The sequence below is a fragment of the Tupaia chinensis genome, unplaced genomic scaffold (genome assembly GCF_000334495.1).
Source record: "Tupaia chinensis unplaced genomic scaffold, TupChi_1.0 Scaffold000146_1, whole genome shotgun sequence".
In the NCBI taxonomy this organism is placed as follows: domain Eukaryota; kingdom Metazoa; phylum Chordata; class Mammalia; order Scandentia; family Tupaiidae; genus Tupaia; species Tupaia belangeri.
Window position 1 is genome coordinate 4,894,113 of NW_006159616.1, and position 13,818 is coordinate 4,907,930.

A 13,818-nucleotide genomic window follows, 5' to 3' on the forward strand; every position below is an offset into this window, starting at 1 on the left:
TATTGAGAGATGTAAGACATCCAGGCTCCTTCTGCTCTTTCAGAAGTTTGCTATAATAACTTCAACTTAAAAAAATACTGTGAGAGCAGTAAGACATCTATAAGCCAGATATATATTGTCTGAAGATTTTTTACTCCTCAAATTGCAGTTTTTTTATATGAACCTAAATTTTGAGTTCTATCCCAAAAGAGTGGCATCTTAGAAGAGACATATTTGAATTTTTCCTTTCAGAAACACTTGATCCTCCTAATCAAGGGCCTGTGCACTGGCTGTAGTCGACTAGATAGAACTGAAATTATCACATTTACTGCAATGATGAAATCTGCCAAGCTGCCACAGACAGTGAAGACACTCTCAGATGGTGGGTGTCCCTGCAGCAACCTCGTGATGTGGTCAGCCTTGTCTTGTTCTGCCTTTTAGTGATACTCTCTTCATTCTTTTTTTTTTTTCCTGCTCTTATGTTTTACAGTGGAAGATCAGAAAGAGTTGGCCTCACCAGTAAGCCCTGAACTGAGGCAGAAGGAGGTACAGATGAATTTTTTGAACCAGCTGACCTCAGTTTTCAACCCAAGAACTGTAGCATCACCTCCCATCAGCCCACAGACGATGGTGAGTTCTTTCAGCCAAATGTTCTCGTCTTTGTGGGATTTGCTTAAGATGACAACATTGGAAAAACAGTAATATATTTTAGGTTTGTAATGTAAAACAACATATAAAGCCTATGGTAGGAAAGAAAACTGGAGAACACCAAAGGAAAAACTAATTTCACCCAACGGTCCACAGCTAATACTTTTTTTTAAAGTTTTCGAGAGGGGCATGTATGCTCACCGGAGACAGTGAGAGAGAGGGAAAGTGACAAAGCACCCCTCGTGGGGAATGGTCACTCCAAAATCTCTTCTTCAGCTCTCCCTCCTTTTGCGATTTTGGGCGTGCACCCGCAAGCCCAGCATGTTTCTCAAGCCACTGTGTCTAGGACTTGAACCGTACAGCCAGCCATATAGGATCCAGCCTCCTTAACGATGTTACGGACCAGCTCACTTACTACTGTTTTGATGGTTATTCCTCTAGGCATTTTTCAATGCAAATGAACAAATATAAATTGTATAGTGTCCTGTAAAAGGCATTGCTCAATGCTAGTTGTAGAATATATAAATACATTTAAATATACTTACTTTCCCCTTCCTCTTGGGAAAAGAATCTGAATTTTCTCCAACATTGCTGGGGAATTTTCCTGTAATTAACTGAGGAGCTAAAGATTGTCCACAGTGCCACTGCTTGTGTTTTCTTTCAAGTTTATTGTTTTATGAGAGATACCTTCCTTTTTTTTATAAACTTTATTTTTTAAAGAATTATTTTATCCAACTTTATTTATTATTATTAGTATTCAATTTAACCAGAGAAAGAGCGAGCGAGAGAGAGAGAAAGTGAGAAAGCGAGAAAGCAAGCTGCTAGGTTTGGGACTTGAACTGTGGTTGTCTATGTGGGAGCCTAGTGCCCTTAACCACTATGCCACTTGATGGCAAGAGGTACTTTTGACAGAGTCTTACTACATCATGACCCTCCTGCCGTAGCCTCCCAGTAAGGTAGGATTACTGCCGTGCACTATTGTGCCCAGCAGGTTCGGATTGGTCTAGGAGCCAAATGTGGGTCTCCCATGTGGTTCCAGCATACACAGTAGCTCTACCAGTAGCACCACTGTGACCGGGCTCTAAACGCTCGCTTTTCACAGTTGGTTTGATTCTGACCTCCCAGGTGGCCGTACTGAACAGATGATAGTGCCTTGATGGGTCCTATGTGTCTCTTTAGGTCGAAGGAGAAAATGATGAGCAGTCATCTACAGATCAAGCCTCTGCTATCAAAACCAAGAATGTGTTCATAGCTCAGAATGTGGCTAGTCTTCAAGAACTTGGTAAATCTCCTAACTGTTGTCCAAAGGCGGACTTCTCTGCTTAGAACAATTCCCTACGTGTGCTTCTTCAGATATTTAGACCCAAACATCAGATGGAGACCTGTTTGTAAGATTGTGCCTTTCTACTAATGCAGGTGGCTCAGAGAAGCTACTGCGTGTGTGTTTGAATCTGCCGTATTTCCTGCGCTACATCAATCGGTTCCAAGATGCAGTGTTGGCCAATTCTTTCTTCATCATGCCTGCAACAGTGGCAGACGCCACTGCTGTTCGTAATGGGTAGGGTGTTCCACCATGTATGTGCTTTCATGTAATAAAAAAAATTGTAACTGATTAGTTTTCATTACATGGCGATTTTTAACTTCAATTATAGAAGTAAGCAGTTCTCAGAGACATGTGTGCTGACTTTCTCTATTATGTTCTAGTTTTCATTCACTGGTGATTGATGTAACTATGGCATTGGATACCCTCTCTCTACCTGTGTTGGAACCTCTCAACCCTTCTCGTCTGCAAGATGTGACAGTCCTCAGCCTAAGTTGTCTGTATGCAGGTAAGAAGTTGCTGTGTCTGCTCTCCTTTTCTAGTCAAGCCCGGGGATACTTTCAGGAAGCCGTGAGAACCCTCCTGAGTGCTTTACTCTCTCTCCCACTTGACTTGCTCCCTTCCCGCAGGAATCATCCAGTGTCTTTTCTAGGCGAAATGAAGTTGCAACAGGAATCTTTGTACATGGGCCTGTTGCTGAATGGCTGGCATGGTGTTATGTGCGTACTCGAGTTCACAGTATGTGCAAATATTAAATAGTATATGAAAAGCAAGATGACAAGGACTGGTGGGATACTGAGATGAACAGTATGTAGTCCTTGCCTCAGGAAGCCTGTTTCCAAGCAGTGGAAGAGAAACAGGGCTAAGTAATATAATACGAAACAGGGAGGATAGTGGCAAGAAGAGAAGTACAGAATAGTTTGGGCACACAAAGAAGGGGGAGCGCGCGCCTTGCTATGGTGTCAGGTTTGAAGACTTCATGGAACAGGCAATACATGTTTATGCTAATAAATGTGAAGGATGTTATCCTTTGCGATCTCATAAAATCCCTCTTCTTCCTGGTGATCATTTTTCCTTGGAAGTAGAAACATTGTTTACTGTTTTCTGAGTTATCGCTAAAGTTCTTTTTAACCTAAATCTCTGATACTTGGTGTTAAATTCCAAGATGTACTGTAGCCCTCGTATGTCTTAGAAGGGGTAATAATTTCAGAAGTTTACTTGATTTTGCATGTGAACAGAGGAAACCTGACCTTGGAGCACCAAGCAGTTACTGAGGTTGATTGATCTCCTTACTTTGTTTGAAGAGCTTTAGTTTGATATCTGTGTGTAAATAGAAGTATAAAAATTGGGACCAGCAGTTAGTGTAATGGTTATGTTGCTGAACTCCCATGTAGCCGACCATGGTTCGAGTCCCAGACTCTCAAACTCACGCTGGGCACATGTGCGTGTGTGCCCAAGATCCCGAGAGGAGAATGGAACAGAAGGGATTGCGGTATGGCCATCCCCCCGGGGGGTGATTTTTCTTGCTTTCTGTCTCTCTGTCTGTCTCTCTGTCTTTCTGGTGAGCTCATGTGCCCTGTAGCAAAAACCTCTCAAAAAAAAAAAAAAAACCAAAAATAAAATAAAGGCAGGGCCAACAGGTGGCATGGTGGTTAAGGTGCTGGATTCCCAGATGGCTGACTGGTTTGCATTCCGGATTTGGTGGCTTGGAAAACATGCCAGGCACCTGTGTGTGTATGCACCAACTGCAGAAAGTAGAATGGATGAGAAGGGATTGTGGTGTCACTATCCCCCTATGGGGTGACTTCTCACTTTCTCTCTCTGGCAAGTGCACATGCCCGATAGCAAAAACTTAAAAAAAAAGAAGATTAAAGATATCTGTGCTGTCAAAGACCTTAATGTCTTTTAGAGCATATTAGTAAAGAACTTTATGTAAAAGAAATTGAGAAGGAGGAGAAAGTGCTGTGGAAGTTTAGGGGAGGCAGGCTCACTTTCAGTTGGGCTAGACAGTAGCCATGCAGGAGTTCTGATGTTACATCTCAGCAGACGGATAAAATGTAAGCTTGGCTATCTGTAGGTAGAGGCAAAAGCAGAACCAGGGATCCTAGAGTTAGGGGGAGCATCCTGTGTGTGTGTATATGTGTGCGCGCCCGTGTGTGTGTACGTGTGTGTAAGTACGTCTGTAGGTTTTATGGGTATTCACGAGTGTTGTATCACTGGACGGAAAGAAGGACTGAGAATACAGGCTGTGTCGTGTGCACCAGACCCAGAGACTGTGGAAGATCTGAGGTGGGAGAGATCTGAGCTGTGGCCCAAAAGAACACAGGCAGTGCTGTGCAGGACACTGGTGTGAGGAAGTAAGTAAGGAGACAGGTTAGGAGGGGAACACAGGCAGTGCTGTGCAGGACACTGGTGTGAGGAAGTAAGTAAGGAGACGGGTTAGGAGGGGTCTGTAGCCATTCAGCGAGGCACAACCCGAGCAGCAGCATGAAGAGCAGAAAGCCGAGGGTACGTGAGAGAACGTGTCCTATCCAAGCCTGTTTCCAGTGCTTAGCGTCCCGGTGCTTCACCTTTGATATATTAACTTGGGCTTTCTTAACTTCAGTTTTTGGGGCATTTTTAACTGTCACACGAATCTGTGTGTACTCAGTCAATAAAAAGTGATTAAAGCTAATACAAATGAAAGATTTTTTTAAAAAAGTTATTTTATTTAACTTTATTTATTTATTTTGACCAGAGAGGGACAGAACGAGAGAGAGAAAAAGTAAGAAAGCAAGCCACCAGGTCCAGGACTGAAACCATAATCGGCCTTGTGGGAGTCCAGTACCCCTAACCACCATGCCACCTGCCGGTCCCCCTCACCCCTTGTCCCCCGAAAGATTTTTTAAAAAATTCATAGTTAGATTAAAGATAACAGATTTGGTTTGTTTCTGAAATTTGATCACTTGGGAGCTGATATATGGAAAGGATTTGGCTTTGATGTGTATGAGAAATATCAAGTATGGCATTTTTTATTTTTAAACCTTTATTTATTTTGGGGTCAGCAAGTGGCTGATCTGCTGACCCCCACGTGGCTGACCATAGTTCAAGTCCCAGATGAGGTGACTTAAAAACCATTATGGGTTTCTGTGTGGGCCCCAAATCCTAAGCGAATGAAGGAGAAGGGATTGTGTTATGGCCATATGGCTATCCTCCCTTGGATGGAATTTCTCATTTTCCCTCTGTTTCTTTTTAACAAACTCTGTCTGGTAAGTACATATGCCTTATGGGGAAAATCTTAAAAAAAAAAATAATCCAACAAAAAAAAGACTCAAGGGACCAGCAGATGGTGGTCCAGTAGCCCTGTGGCCGGACTCCCATGTAGTCAGCTGTGGTTTGAGTTCCAGACCTGGTGGCTTAAACTCACGCCAGGTGCATGTGCGTGTGTGCCCAAGATCCTGAGAGGAGAATAGAGGAGAAGGAATTGTGATGTGGCCAACCCCCTCTCCAGGGGGGGATTTCTCGCTTTCTCTCTCTCTCTTTCTGGCAAGTGCATGCGCCCTATAGTAAAAACCTCTCCAAAAAAAAAAAAAAAAAAAAAAGACTCAATTTTATTTATGAAGCAGTTTGAAGTTTACAGAAAACGTGAACAGACTGTATAAAGTTCTCCTAAGTCGCCACTCTTACATATACAGTTTCCCCATTAGCATCTTGAATTAGTATAGTTGATTTGTTATCACTGAAGATGAATGTTACTACATCATCATTAAATCGAGTTCATGGTTTACGTTGGTGTTCCCTGTTTGTGTTGTATAGCTCTATGAGTTTGGGCATGTGTTTAATGCCATGCATCTACCATCACCCTGTCACATCGAATAGTTTGATCGCCCTGAAATACCTTGTGCTCTGCCTGTTACCTCTTATTCCTCCCAACCTCGGTGAACCACTGATGTCTTTTTTGTCTCTATAGTTATACTTCTTCCAGAATGTCATGTAATTGGAATTGTAATGTATATACTTGAGACTGCCTTCTTTTTATTTATTTTTAATTTTGTCGGAGGTTGCAGGGACTTGTCAGAGAGAGACAGAAGGAAAGAGAAAGCACCCCCCTATGGGGGCATGGTCACTTAGTCTCTTTTTCATTTCTCCATGTTAGGATTCTGGGCATGCATGCATATGCACCCAGCATGTTTTTATTTTTATTTTTGCTGTAGTGTAAGTACACTTGCCAGAGGGTGTTAAAGGGAAATAGAGAGCAGGAACGTGAGAAAGCACCCCCCCTGGGGGGCTGGCCATGCTGCAATCCATTCTCCATTCTTCTCTCAGGATTTTAGGTATGCATGCACTCAATGCAATATTCAAGCCGTCAGCTCTGGAACTTGAACCATACAATCAGCCATGGGGGATCTAGCCACCTTAACCTCCACAGTACCTGCTGGCCCACACCGGCGTGGTTTTCAGGCTGATGGGGTTAGAATTTGAACCTTGGTTGGGAACCAGCAGATGGCATAATGGTTACGTGGCTAGACTCCCACGTAGTCAACTGCGGTTTGAGTCTCTGATCTGGCAGCTTGAAACTCACACCAGGTGCACACACGTGCATGCATATCCAAGATCCTGAGAGGAGACTGAAGGAGAAGGGATTGCAGCATGGCCATCTCCCCTGGGGGGTGATTTCTTGCTTTCTGTCTGTCTCTGTGTCTCCTGTAAACGCATGTGTCCCATAGCAAAAACTTCTCTTTAAATAAAAAAATAAATTTGAGCTTTGGTTGACCATGTGGTATCTGGCTCCCATAACTAGCAGGCCATAGGACCAGCCTCAGACTGGATCTTTTTCACTTAGCAATATAGTTTAAGGTTTCCTGATGTTTTTTCTGGCTTGATAGCTCATCTCTTCTACTTGCTGAAAGCCATGCCATCATATGGAAGTATCACAGTTTATTATTCACCTTTTTAAATTTTAATTATTTATTTAAAGAATTATTTTATTTAACTTTATTTTTAATTTATTTTAATTATTTTTTAAGAACGTATTCATTTATTTTAATTTGATCGGAGAGAGACAGAGTAAAAGAGTGATAGAGAGAAAGCGAGAAAACAAGCCACCAGGTCTGGGACTTGAACTGTGCTAAACCAAGTGGGAGTCTAGTGCCCTTAACTACTATGCCACCTGTTGACCTCTATTTTATTTCCTTAATTAGAGGTTTTTGCCTTAGGATGCTTGTGCTCATCTGAGAGAAAGAGAGACAGAGATAGTGTGACGGAAAATGAGAAATCACTCCCCAGGGGGGATGGCCATGCTGTAATCCCTTCTCTGTTTTCCTCCTAGAATCTTGGACCCACATGCATATATGTTTGGCTTGAGTTTCAGGTCGAGGACTTGAACCACTGTTGGCCACGTGGGAATCCAATAATGGAACAGCAACACCATCTGCCGGCACCTGTTATTCATCTGTTAAGGGATAGCTTGTTCTCTTCTAATTGTTAGCAATTACAATAAAGCTGCAATAAATATTCACGTATACTTTGTTGGGTGGACATGAAATTTCAGTTCATTTGAATAAATACCTAGAAGTGTGATTGCTAGATTGTATGGTGAGACTGTTTTCAGTCTTGCTCTTAAGGAGTTTATTGTTATGACCAAATCACGGAATTTCGTGTGGGTGGAATGTGTTTTTGTGTTTCAGTTTTAGTGGACTCTTGGGGACACTCCGTGATTGGAATCTGTGTATCTTTTCTTCAGGTGTGAGTGTGGCAACCTGCATGGCCATCCTTCATGTGGGTAGTACCCAGCAAGTGCGCACAGGCTCCACGAGCTCCAAAGAAGACGACTATGAAAGTGATGCTGCTACCATTGTCCAGAAATGTGTAAGCTCCCTGTCTGAGGACGTGCATATCTTGATTGTTGAAGTGACGGAATGTGGCCATTCTGTTTCTTCCTTGCTAGAGGAAAGAACTTAGAATGTTCTTCATTCTTTCCCCTAATGCTTACCTTTCTCTGTTGGCTCTGGAGAAGACACTGACTTGTGGCTGCGGGCTTTGTGAAGGACTAGTCATTCATTCAGCAAGTACACTGGAGCGCTTACTCTGTGTCAGAGCACTTTAGGGGAGACATAATGGATGTGGTCATTTCAGATAGTGATCAGTGCACAGAAAGAGTCACTTGGAATTGAAGTTGATCTGACGGGGCTGGCCTGTGGTGTGGTTAAGATGTGGTTAAGGTATCTGGATCCCATGTGGCCTACCATAAGGTTTGAGTCCCAGATCCAGTGACTTGAGAAACACACTGAGCACGTGTGTGTGCATGTGTGCCTAAAATTCTGAAAGTATGGAGATGGAGAAGTGATGAGGTGTGACCATACTCGGTGCTAGTGCTCGAGTGCTTTCTCACTTTATCTTACCTGGTGAGTGCACTCACCTTCTGGCAGAATTAAAAACAAAACAAAATAGGACATCTGTTGTGGGGCTGGGCATGTTGTGGGTTATGTGGAAGGGTCTCCTCTGAGAAGGTGACATTTGAGCTGAATGGAAAGAGAGAGTTACTTCACTGTGAGGCTCAAGGAAGGTGTGGCGACTCGTATCATGGAGAAAGTGACGTGAGGGTATTTAGCTCTTTAAATTAAATTGATTTGGCTGGGACTTAACATTTATAATGAAATGCCAGCTTGCTTAGATCCTTGTGTCTGTTTGATATTGGACAGCTGGAAATCTATGACATGATTGGACAAGCAATCAGCAGCTCCCGCCGGGCTGGCGGTGAGGTAAGAAGCATATTTCTGTTGCGTTCTGGTCTTGTAGTCTCTAAGATGAGAATATCTCGTATGTTTACATTTTTATTTTGTGCCTTTTATTACAGCACTATCAGAACTTCCAATTGCTGGGTGCCTGGTGCTTGTTAAACAGCCTTTTCCTCATATTGAACCTCAGTCCTACTGCGTTGGCTGATAAGGGGAAGGAGAAAGATCCGCTGGCTGCCCTGCGAGTCAGAGACATCCTTTCTCGGACCAAAGAGGGAGTGGGCTCTCCTAAACTGGGACCTGGAAAAGGGTATGTGCCTGCTCACTGCTGCTCAGCGTTGGTTATGTTTGTTCCTTTGACATTTTATCTCGAGGAGCTGAGGTAACTCCTCTCCATGTTAGAAGGGACATTTTGCCCTCGGCCTGGCATGGATTTAACAGCTAAGGTGATGGAGGAGAGGATACCACACGTTAGCTGCACTGTTTACTGTTTCAGATAAGTCATTGTTTCCTCTGATCCTATCTCTTCGCCCATGGGGGAGAAGATAACCATGCAATACATATTTTACATATTTAAAGACTTTTCTGAGGTTCAGATCAGGCCAGAATGCTTCTGTTTTGTAAATGGGCTTGTTTGACTTGGAATTGAGGGCTCATTTGCATGTTTAACCTGTAAGGTGAGGATATTGTCAGGTCTTTCTGATTTGCTTTCTAAAATGTGTTACTGTTTTGATGCATTCTGGGCAGTAAGCCCTGTCTGCAAGGAAAGAAGTTAGAGAAATAACTTATGTATTGTTCAAGGTTTTGTTTTCGAAGCCTGGGCGTTTCTGGACTTTATTGAGGCTCTGCCATGGACTGGGCTCTATTCTAGCCATTGAAGATATAGCCCTAAGTATAGCTACATCTTTGCCTGCAGGGATGTAGGCAAAGTTATTTTGTAACTGCAGAAACAGTGAACAAATATATCAACAAGTAAATTATAGATTGTCACATACAGTTAATGTGTGGCGAAGAAAACAAAGCTAGACAAGGGGCTACAGAGTGACAGGAGCTGTTAGTTAGCATGGTCTGGAAAGGGCTCTGAAGACAGGACATAGAGACCAGATGTGAATGACAGAGGGAGCCACATTAGTATTTGGGGTAGATTTGTTCAGGTTTGAGAAGGAAATACTCTTGGCTCAGCAGGGTCAGTGTGGCTACAGTGGAGAAATTGGAGGAGGGAGCAGTTGAAAATTAGGTCAGAGAGGCAGCCAGCAGCCACATCATTTAGGGCCACATGCAAGTGAAACTAACAGTTACAGCATTTTCAACAGGGGGCAGACATGGCCTGAGTTGTCAGTGAGCTGAAAAGCTGGTGGCTGTATGGAGGGGAGACTATAGGGGCACAAGACTGGAAGGAGGAGAGCAGTCAGGAAGCTAACCCATCATTCCAGATGAGAGGGGAAGGCAGCTTGGAGTAGAGTGGCCATGAAAGGCAGGGAAGAGGTCAGATTGGGATATGTGTGGAAGGTATGGCTGATGGGGTGTGTGAGCTTAAGCAACGGGGTTGTATAATTTACTGAGGTCAGGATCACTGGGTTAGGAGTTGGTCGAGTGTAGAAATGGGAAGGAGTCATTTTACCTTGACCGTGCTGAGGTTGAGATGACTGTTAGATCTAGACCTATATGTAAAGTGTTGAGTGGCCAGTGAGCTATGGGAGTCATTCAAGGATGGGGTCTAATCTAGACCTTATCAACAAATTACTCACTCAGTATCTTTTCTTTCTCAGGCTCTGTGTTAGTCCTGGAATACTGTGTCAAACAAAAAAATTGACACATTTTGTAGAGACACAATGTAGATTTTCAAACAAATACACATCATACTGTTTCTAGAGACTAGGGAAGTCTAGTTCTTTTTCAGGAGTATATTATTAGAAATAGCAGTTACACTTTAAAAATAGCTATTGTTTCTTCAGATTGAAAAAGAATACATGTGCGCCCTATGAGTTTCAAACTTAAATAAGTATAAATATGAGCATAAATAAGAAAGGAAAAAGGTCATCCCAAGTTAACTCCAATTGGAAAACATTCTTCCAGACATTTTTCTGTACCCGTATATAAAATAGGGAAGCTAATGTAAGTGGGATTATCCTGTACAGAATCCTGTAAACATCTTTTCAGTGACTATCACAGTCTATATAGTTTTTAATGGCCAGTCGTATGCCACTGTGTAACTATGCCGTAGCTGGTGGTTCCCCGTCAGTGGGCACTTACAAGGTTGTTGCACGTCTCCTGATTTGGTAAATCATGTTGTGAAAAACCTTTTTTTTTTTGTTTGTTTGTTTGTTTGGAGAATTTTTTGCTATAGGGCGCGTGCGCTCGTCCAACAGACAGAGAGAGACAGAGAGACAGAAAGTGAGAAATAGTTGTCAGTGAGCTGAAAAGCTGGTGGCTGTATGGAGGGGAGACTATAGGGGCACAAGACTGGAAGGAGGAGAGCAGTCAGGAAGCTAACCCATCATTCCAGATGAGAGGGGAAGGCAGCTTGGAGTAGAGTGGCCATGAAAGGCAGGGAAGAGGTCAGATTGGGATATGTGTGGAAGGTATGGCTGATGGGGTGTGTGAGCTTAAGCAACGGGGTTGTATAATTTACTGAGGTCAGGATCACTGGGTTAGGAGTTGGTCGAGTGTAGAAATGGGAAGGAGTCATTTTACCTTGACCGTGCTGAGGTTGAGATGACTGTTAGATCTAGACCTATATGTAAAGTGTTGAGTGGCCAGTGAGCTATGGGAGTCATTCAAGGATGGGGTCTAATCTAGACCTTATCAACAAATTACTCACTCAGTATCTTTTCTTTCTCAGGCTCTGTGTTAGTCCTGGAATACTGTGTCAAACAAAAAAATTGACACATTTTGTAGAGACACAATGTAGATTTTCAAACAAATACACATCATACTGTTTCTAGAGACTAGGGAAGTCTAGTTCTTTTTCAGGAGTATATTATTAGAAATAGCAGTTACACTTTAAAAATAGCTATTGTTTCTTCAGATTGAAAAAGAATACATGTGCGCCCTATGAGTTTCAAACTTAAATAAGTATAAATATGAGCATAAATAAGAAAGGAAAAAGGTCATCCCAAGTTAACTCCAATTGGAAAACATTCTTCCAGACATTTTTCTGTACCCGTATATAAAATAGGGAAGCTAATGTAAGTGGGATTATCCTGTACAGAATCCTGTAAACATCTTTTCAGTGACTATCACAGTCTATATAGTTTTTAATGGCCAGTCGTATGCCACTGTGTAACTATGCCGTAGCTGGTGGTTCCCCGTCAGTGGGCACTTACAAGGTTGTTGCACGTCTCCTGATTTGGTAAATCATGTTGTGAAAAACCTTTTTTTTTTTGTTTGTTTGTTTGTTTGGAGAATTTTTTGCTATAGGGCGCGTGCGCTCGTCCAACAGACAGAGACAGAGAGACAGAAAGTGAGAAATCACCCCCCAGGGGGGATGGCCACGCCGCAATCCCTTCTCCTCCATTCTCCTCTCAGGATCTTGGTCACGCACATGCACATGCACCCGGTGTGAGTTTAAGCCACCGGGTCCGGGACGCGAACCGCGGTCGACTACGTGGGAGTCCAGCGACATAGCCATTACGCTAACTGCTGGTCCAGTGAGAAACCTTCTGAAACATATTTTTTTGGGAACTTGTTTAATTATCCTCTTGGGATGAATTCCTAGAAGTACAGTTGTTTGGACAGAGGACACACATACTCAAAAATCTGGAGTGTTTACGAAGCACTTTTCAGAAAAGTCTCATTTGCACTCCCGCCACCTCTGTGACACCGGCTGCCCTTAGTCTTTGTGTTTGTTCGTCCTAGAGCAGTCGAGTGCTGCTACACTGCTCCTTTGCGTGTCTCTGATTACTGTGTGATTGTCTCCTCCTCACGTACTCCTCAGCCACCTGCGCATCTTCGTTTTTGAACTGCCTTACTCCCTTTGCCTCCGTTTTCTCTGGTGTTTGTTCTTTTTTCTAACGGATTTACATGAACTTGTTCATTATATTAACCCTTTGTCATGTGCTTATTTTGGACAGAAAGGAAAGGTTAGACTCAAATAATACAAAATTTTTGTTTTTATTCTCTTAGATTTATTCCCAGGTACTTTAAAGAAGCTGGTCATTTTAACATTTATTTTCTCAAAAGAATGATTCTTTAGAAGTTTAATTAGCATATGCATGTCAGCATTTTTTTGAAACTTTTTTTTGCTGTAGGATGTGTGGGCTTGCCTGTGCGAGACAGTGAGAGAGAGAGAGACAGAGAGAGAAACTGAGAAAGCACTCCCCACCGGGAGGATGGCTATGTTATAATCTCTTCTCCTCCATTCTCTTGTTGGGATTTTTGGACATGCATGCATATATACCTACTGGGTTTTTTTCCAAGCCACCTGGTCTGGGACTCAAACTGTGCAGTCAGTCATGTTGGATCTAGTGCCTTAATCACCATGCCACCTTCTGGCTCCTGTGTCAGAATCTTTATAGGACCAGTGATGTTAGCTGATTTATCTCAAAAATCAATGGTAGTTCGTGAATAGGCTTCAGGAGGGTTATGAACTTCTCAGATTATATACAAATTATGTCTGTATGTACAATTTTCTTGGGAGGAGAAGGCCCATGGATTGTTGCAGGGGTTGAGGACCTCAAAATTGCAAGATCCACTGTTCTAGAGGTTGTAATTCACTGTTAATTAAAAATTATTTGTTATTATCATTATGTTTTTAAATTTGCTATAGGACACATGTGCTCAGAGGGAGAGAGAGAAAGAGAGAGAAAGCAAGTTGGCAGTTTAAGGACTCGAACCACAGTCTAAGTCCAGCACCTTAATTACTATGCCATTTGCTGGCCTCTCATTGTTAATTATTTTAAAGTTTGTATTTTCCTTTGTCTTTGTGTAGGCATCAGGGATTTGGGGTGCTCTCAGTAATATTAGCAAACCATGCCATCAAACTGTTAACATCACTTTTTCAAGACCTGCAAGTGGAGGCTCTTCACAAGGTGAGGCTCTTGTACTTGTGAGAATCACATACCAGTTACTGCACCCAATGTTGGGTAAGCTAGCTGGATCTTTCACCCTGGTGGTTCTTTCTGGCTGCATGATACATTGGTTTTCCCTTGTCAT

General features: G+C 42.7%; 1 protein-coding gene across 1 annotated transcript in view; it reads left to right on the forward strand.

Moving 5' to 3' along the window:
* The window catches only part of LOC102500380 (E3 ubiquitin-protein ligase UBR4), a 107,749-nt gene that overhangs the window by 12,130 nt on the left and 81,801 nt on the right, over positions 1 to 13,818 (forward strand). The window contains exons 4-12 of the mRNA XM_027770668.1: positions 232 to 361; positions 470 to 609; positions 1,807 to 1,909; positions 2,044 to 2,185; positions 2,332 to 2,456; positions 7,671 to 7,795; positions 8,629 to 8,688; positions 8,784 to 8,974; positions 13,595 to 13,694. Coding sequence (XP_027626469.1) covers positions 232 to 361; positions 470 to 609; positions 1,807 to 1,909; positions 2,044 to 2,185; positions 2,332 to 2,456; positions 7,671 to 7,795; positions 8,629 to 8,688; positions 8,784 to 8,974; positions 13,595 to 13,694 — 1,116 coding nt within the window. The remainder of the gene's footprint in view (positions 1 to 231; positions 362 to 469; positions 610 to 1,806; positions 1,910 to 2,043; positions 2,186 to 2,331; positions 2,457 to 7,670; positions 7,796 to 8,628; positions 8,689 to 8,783; positions 8,975 to 13,594; positions 13,695 to 13,818) is intronic.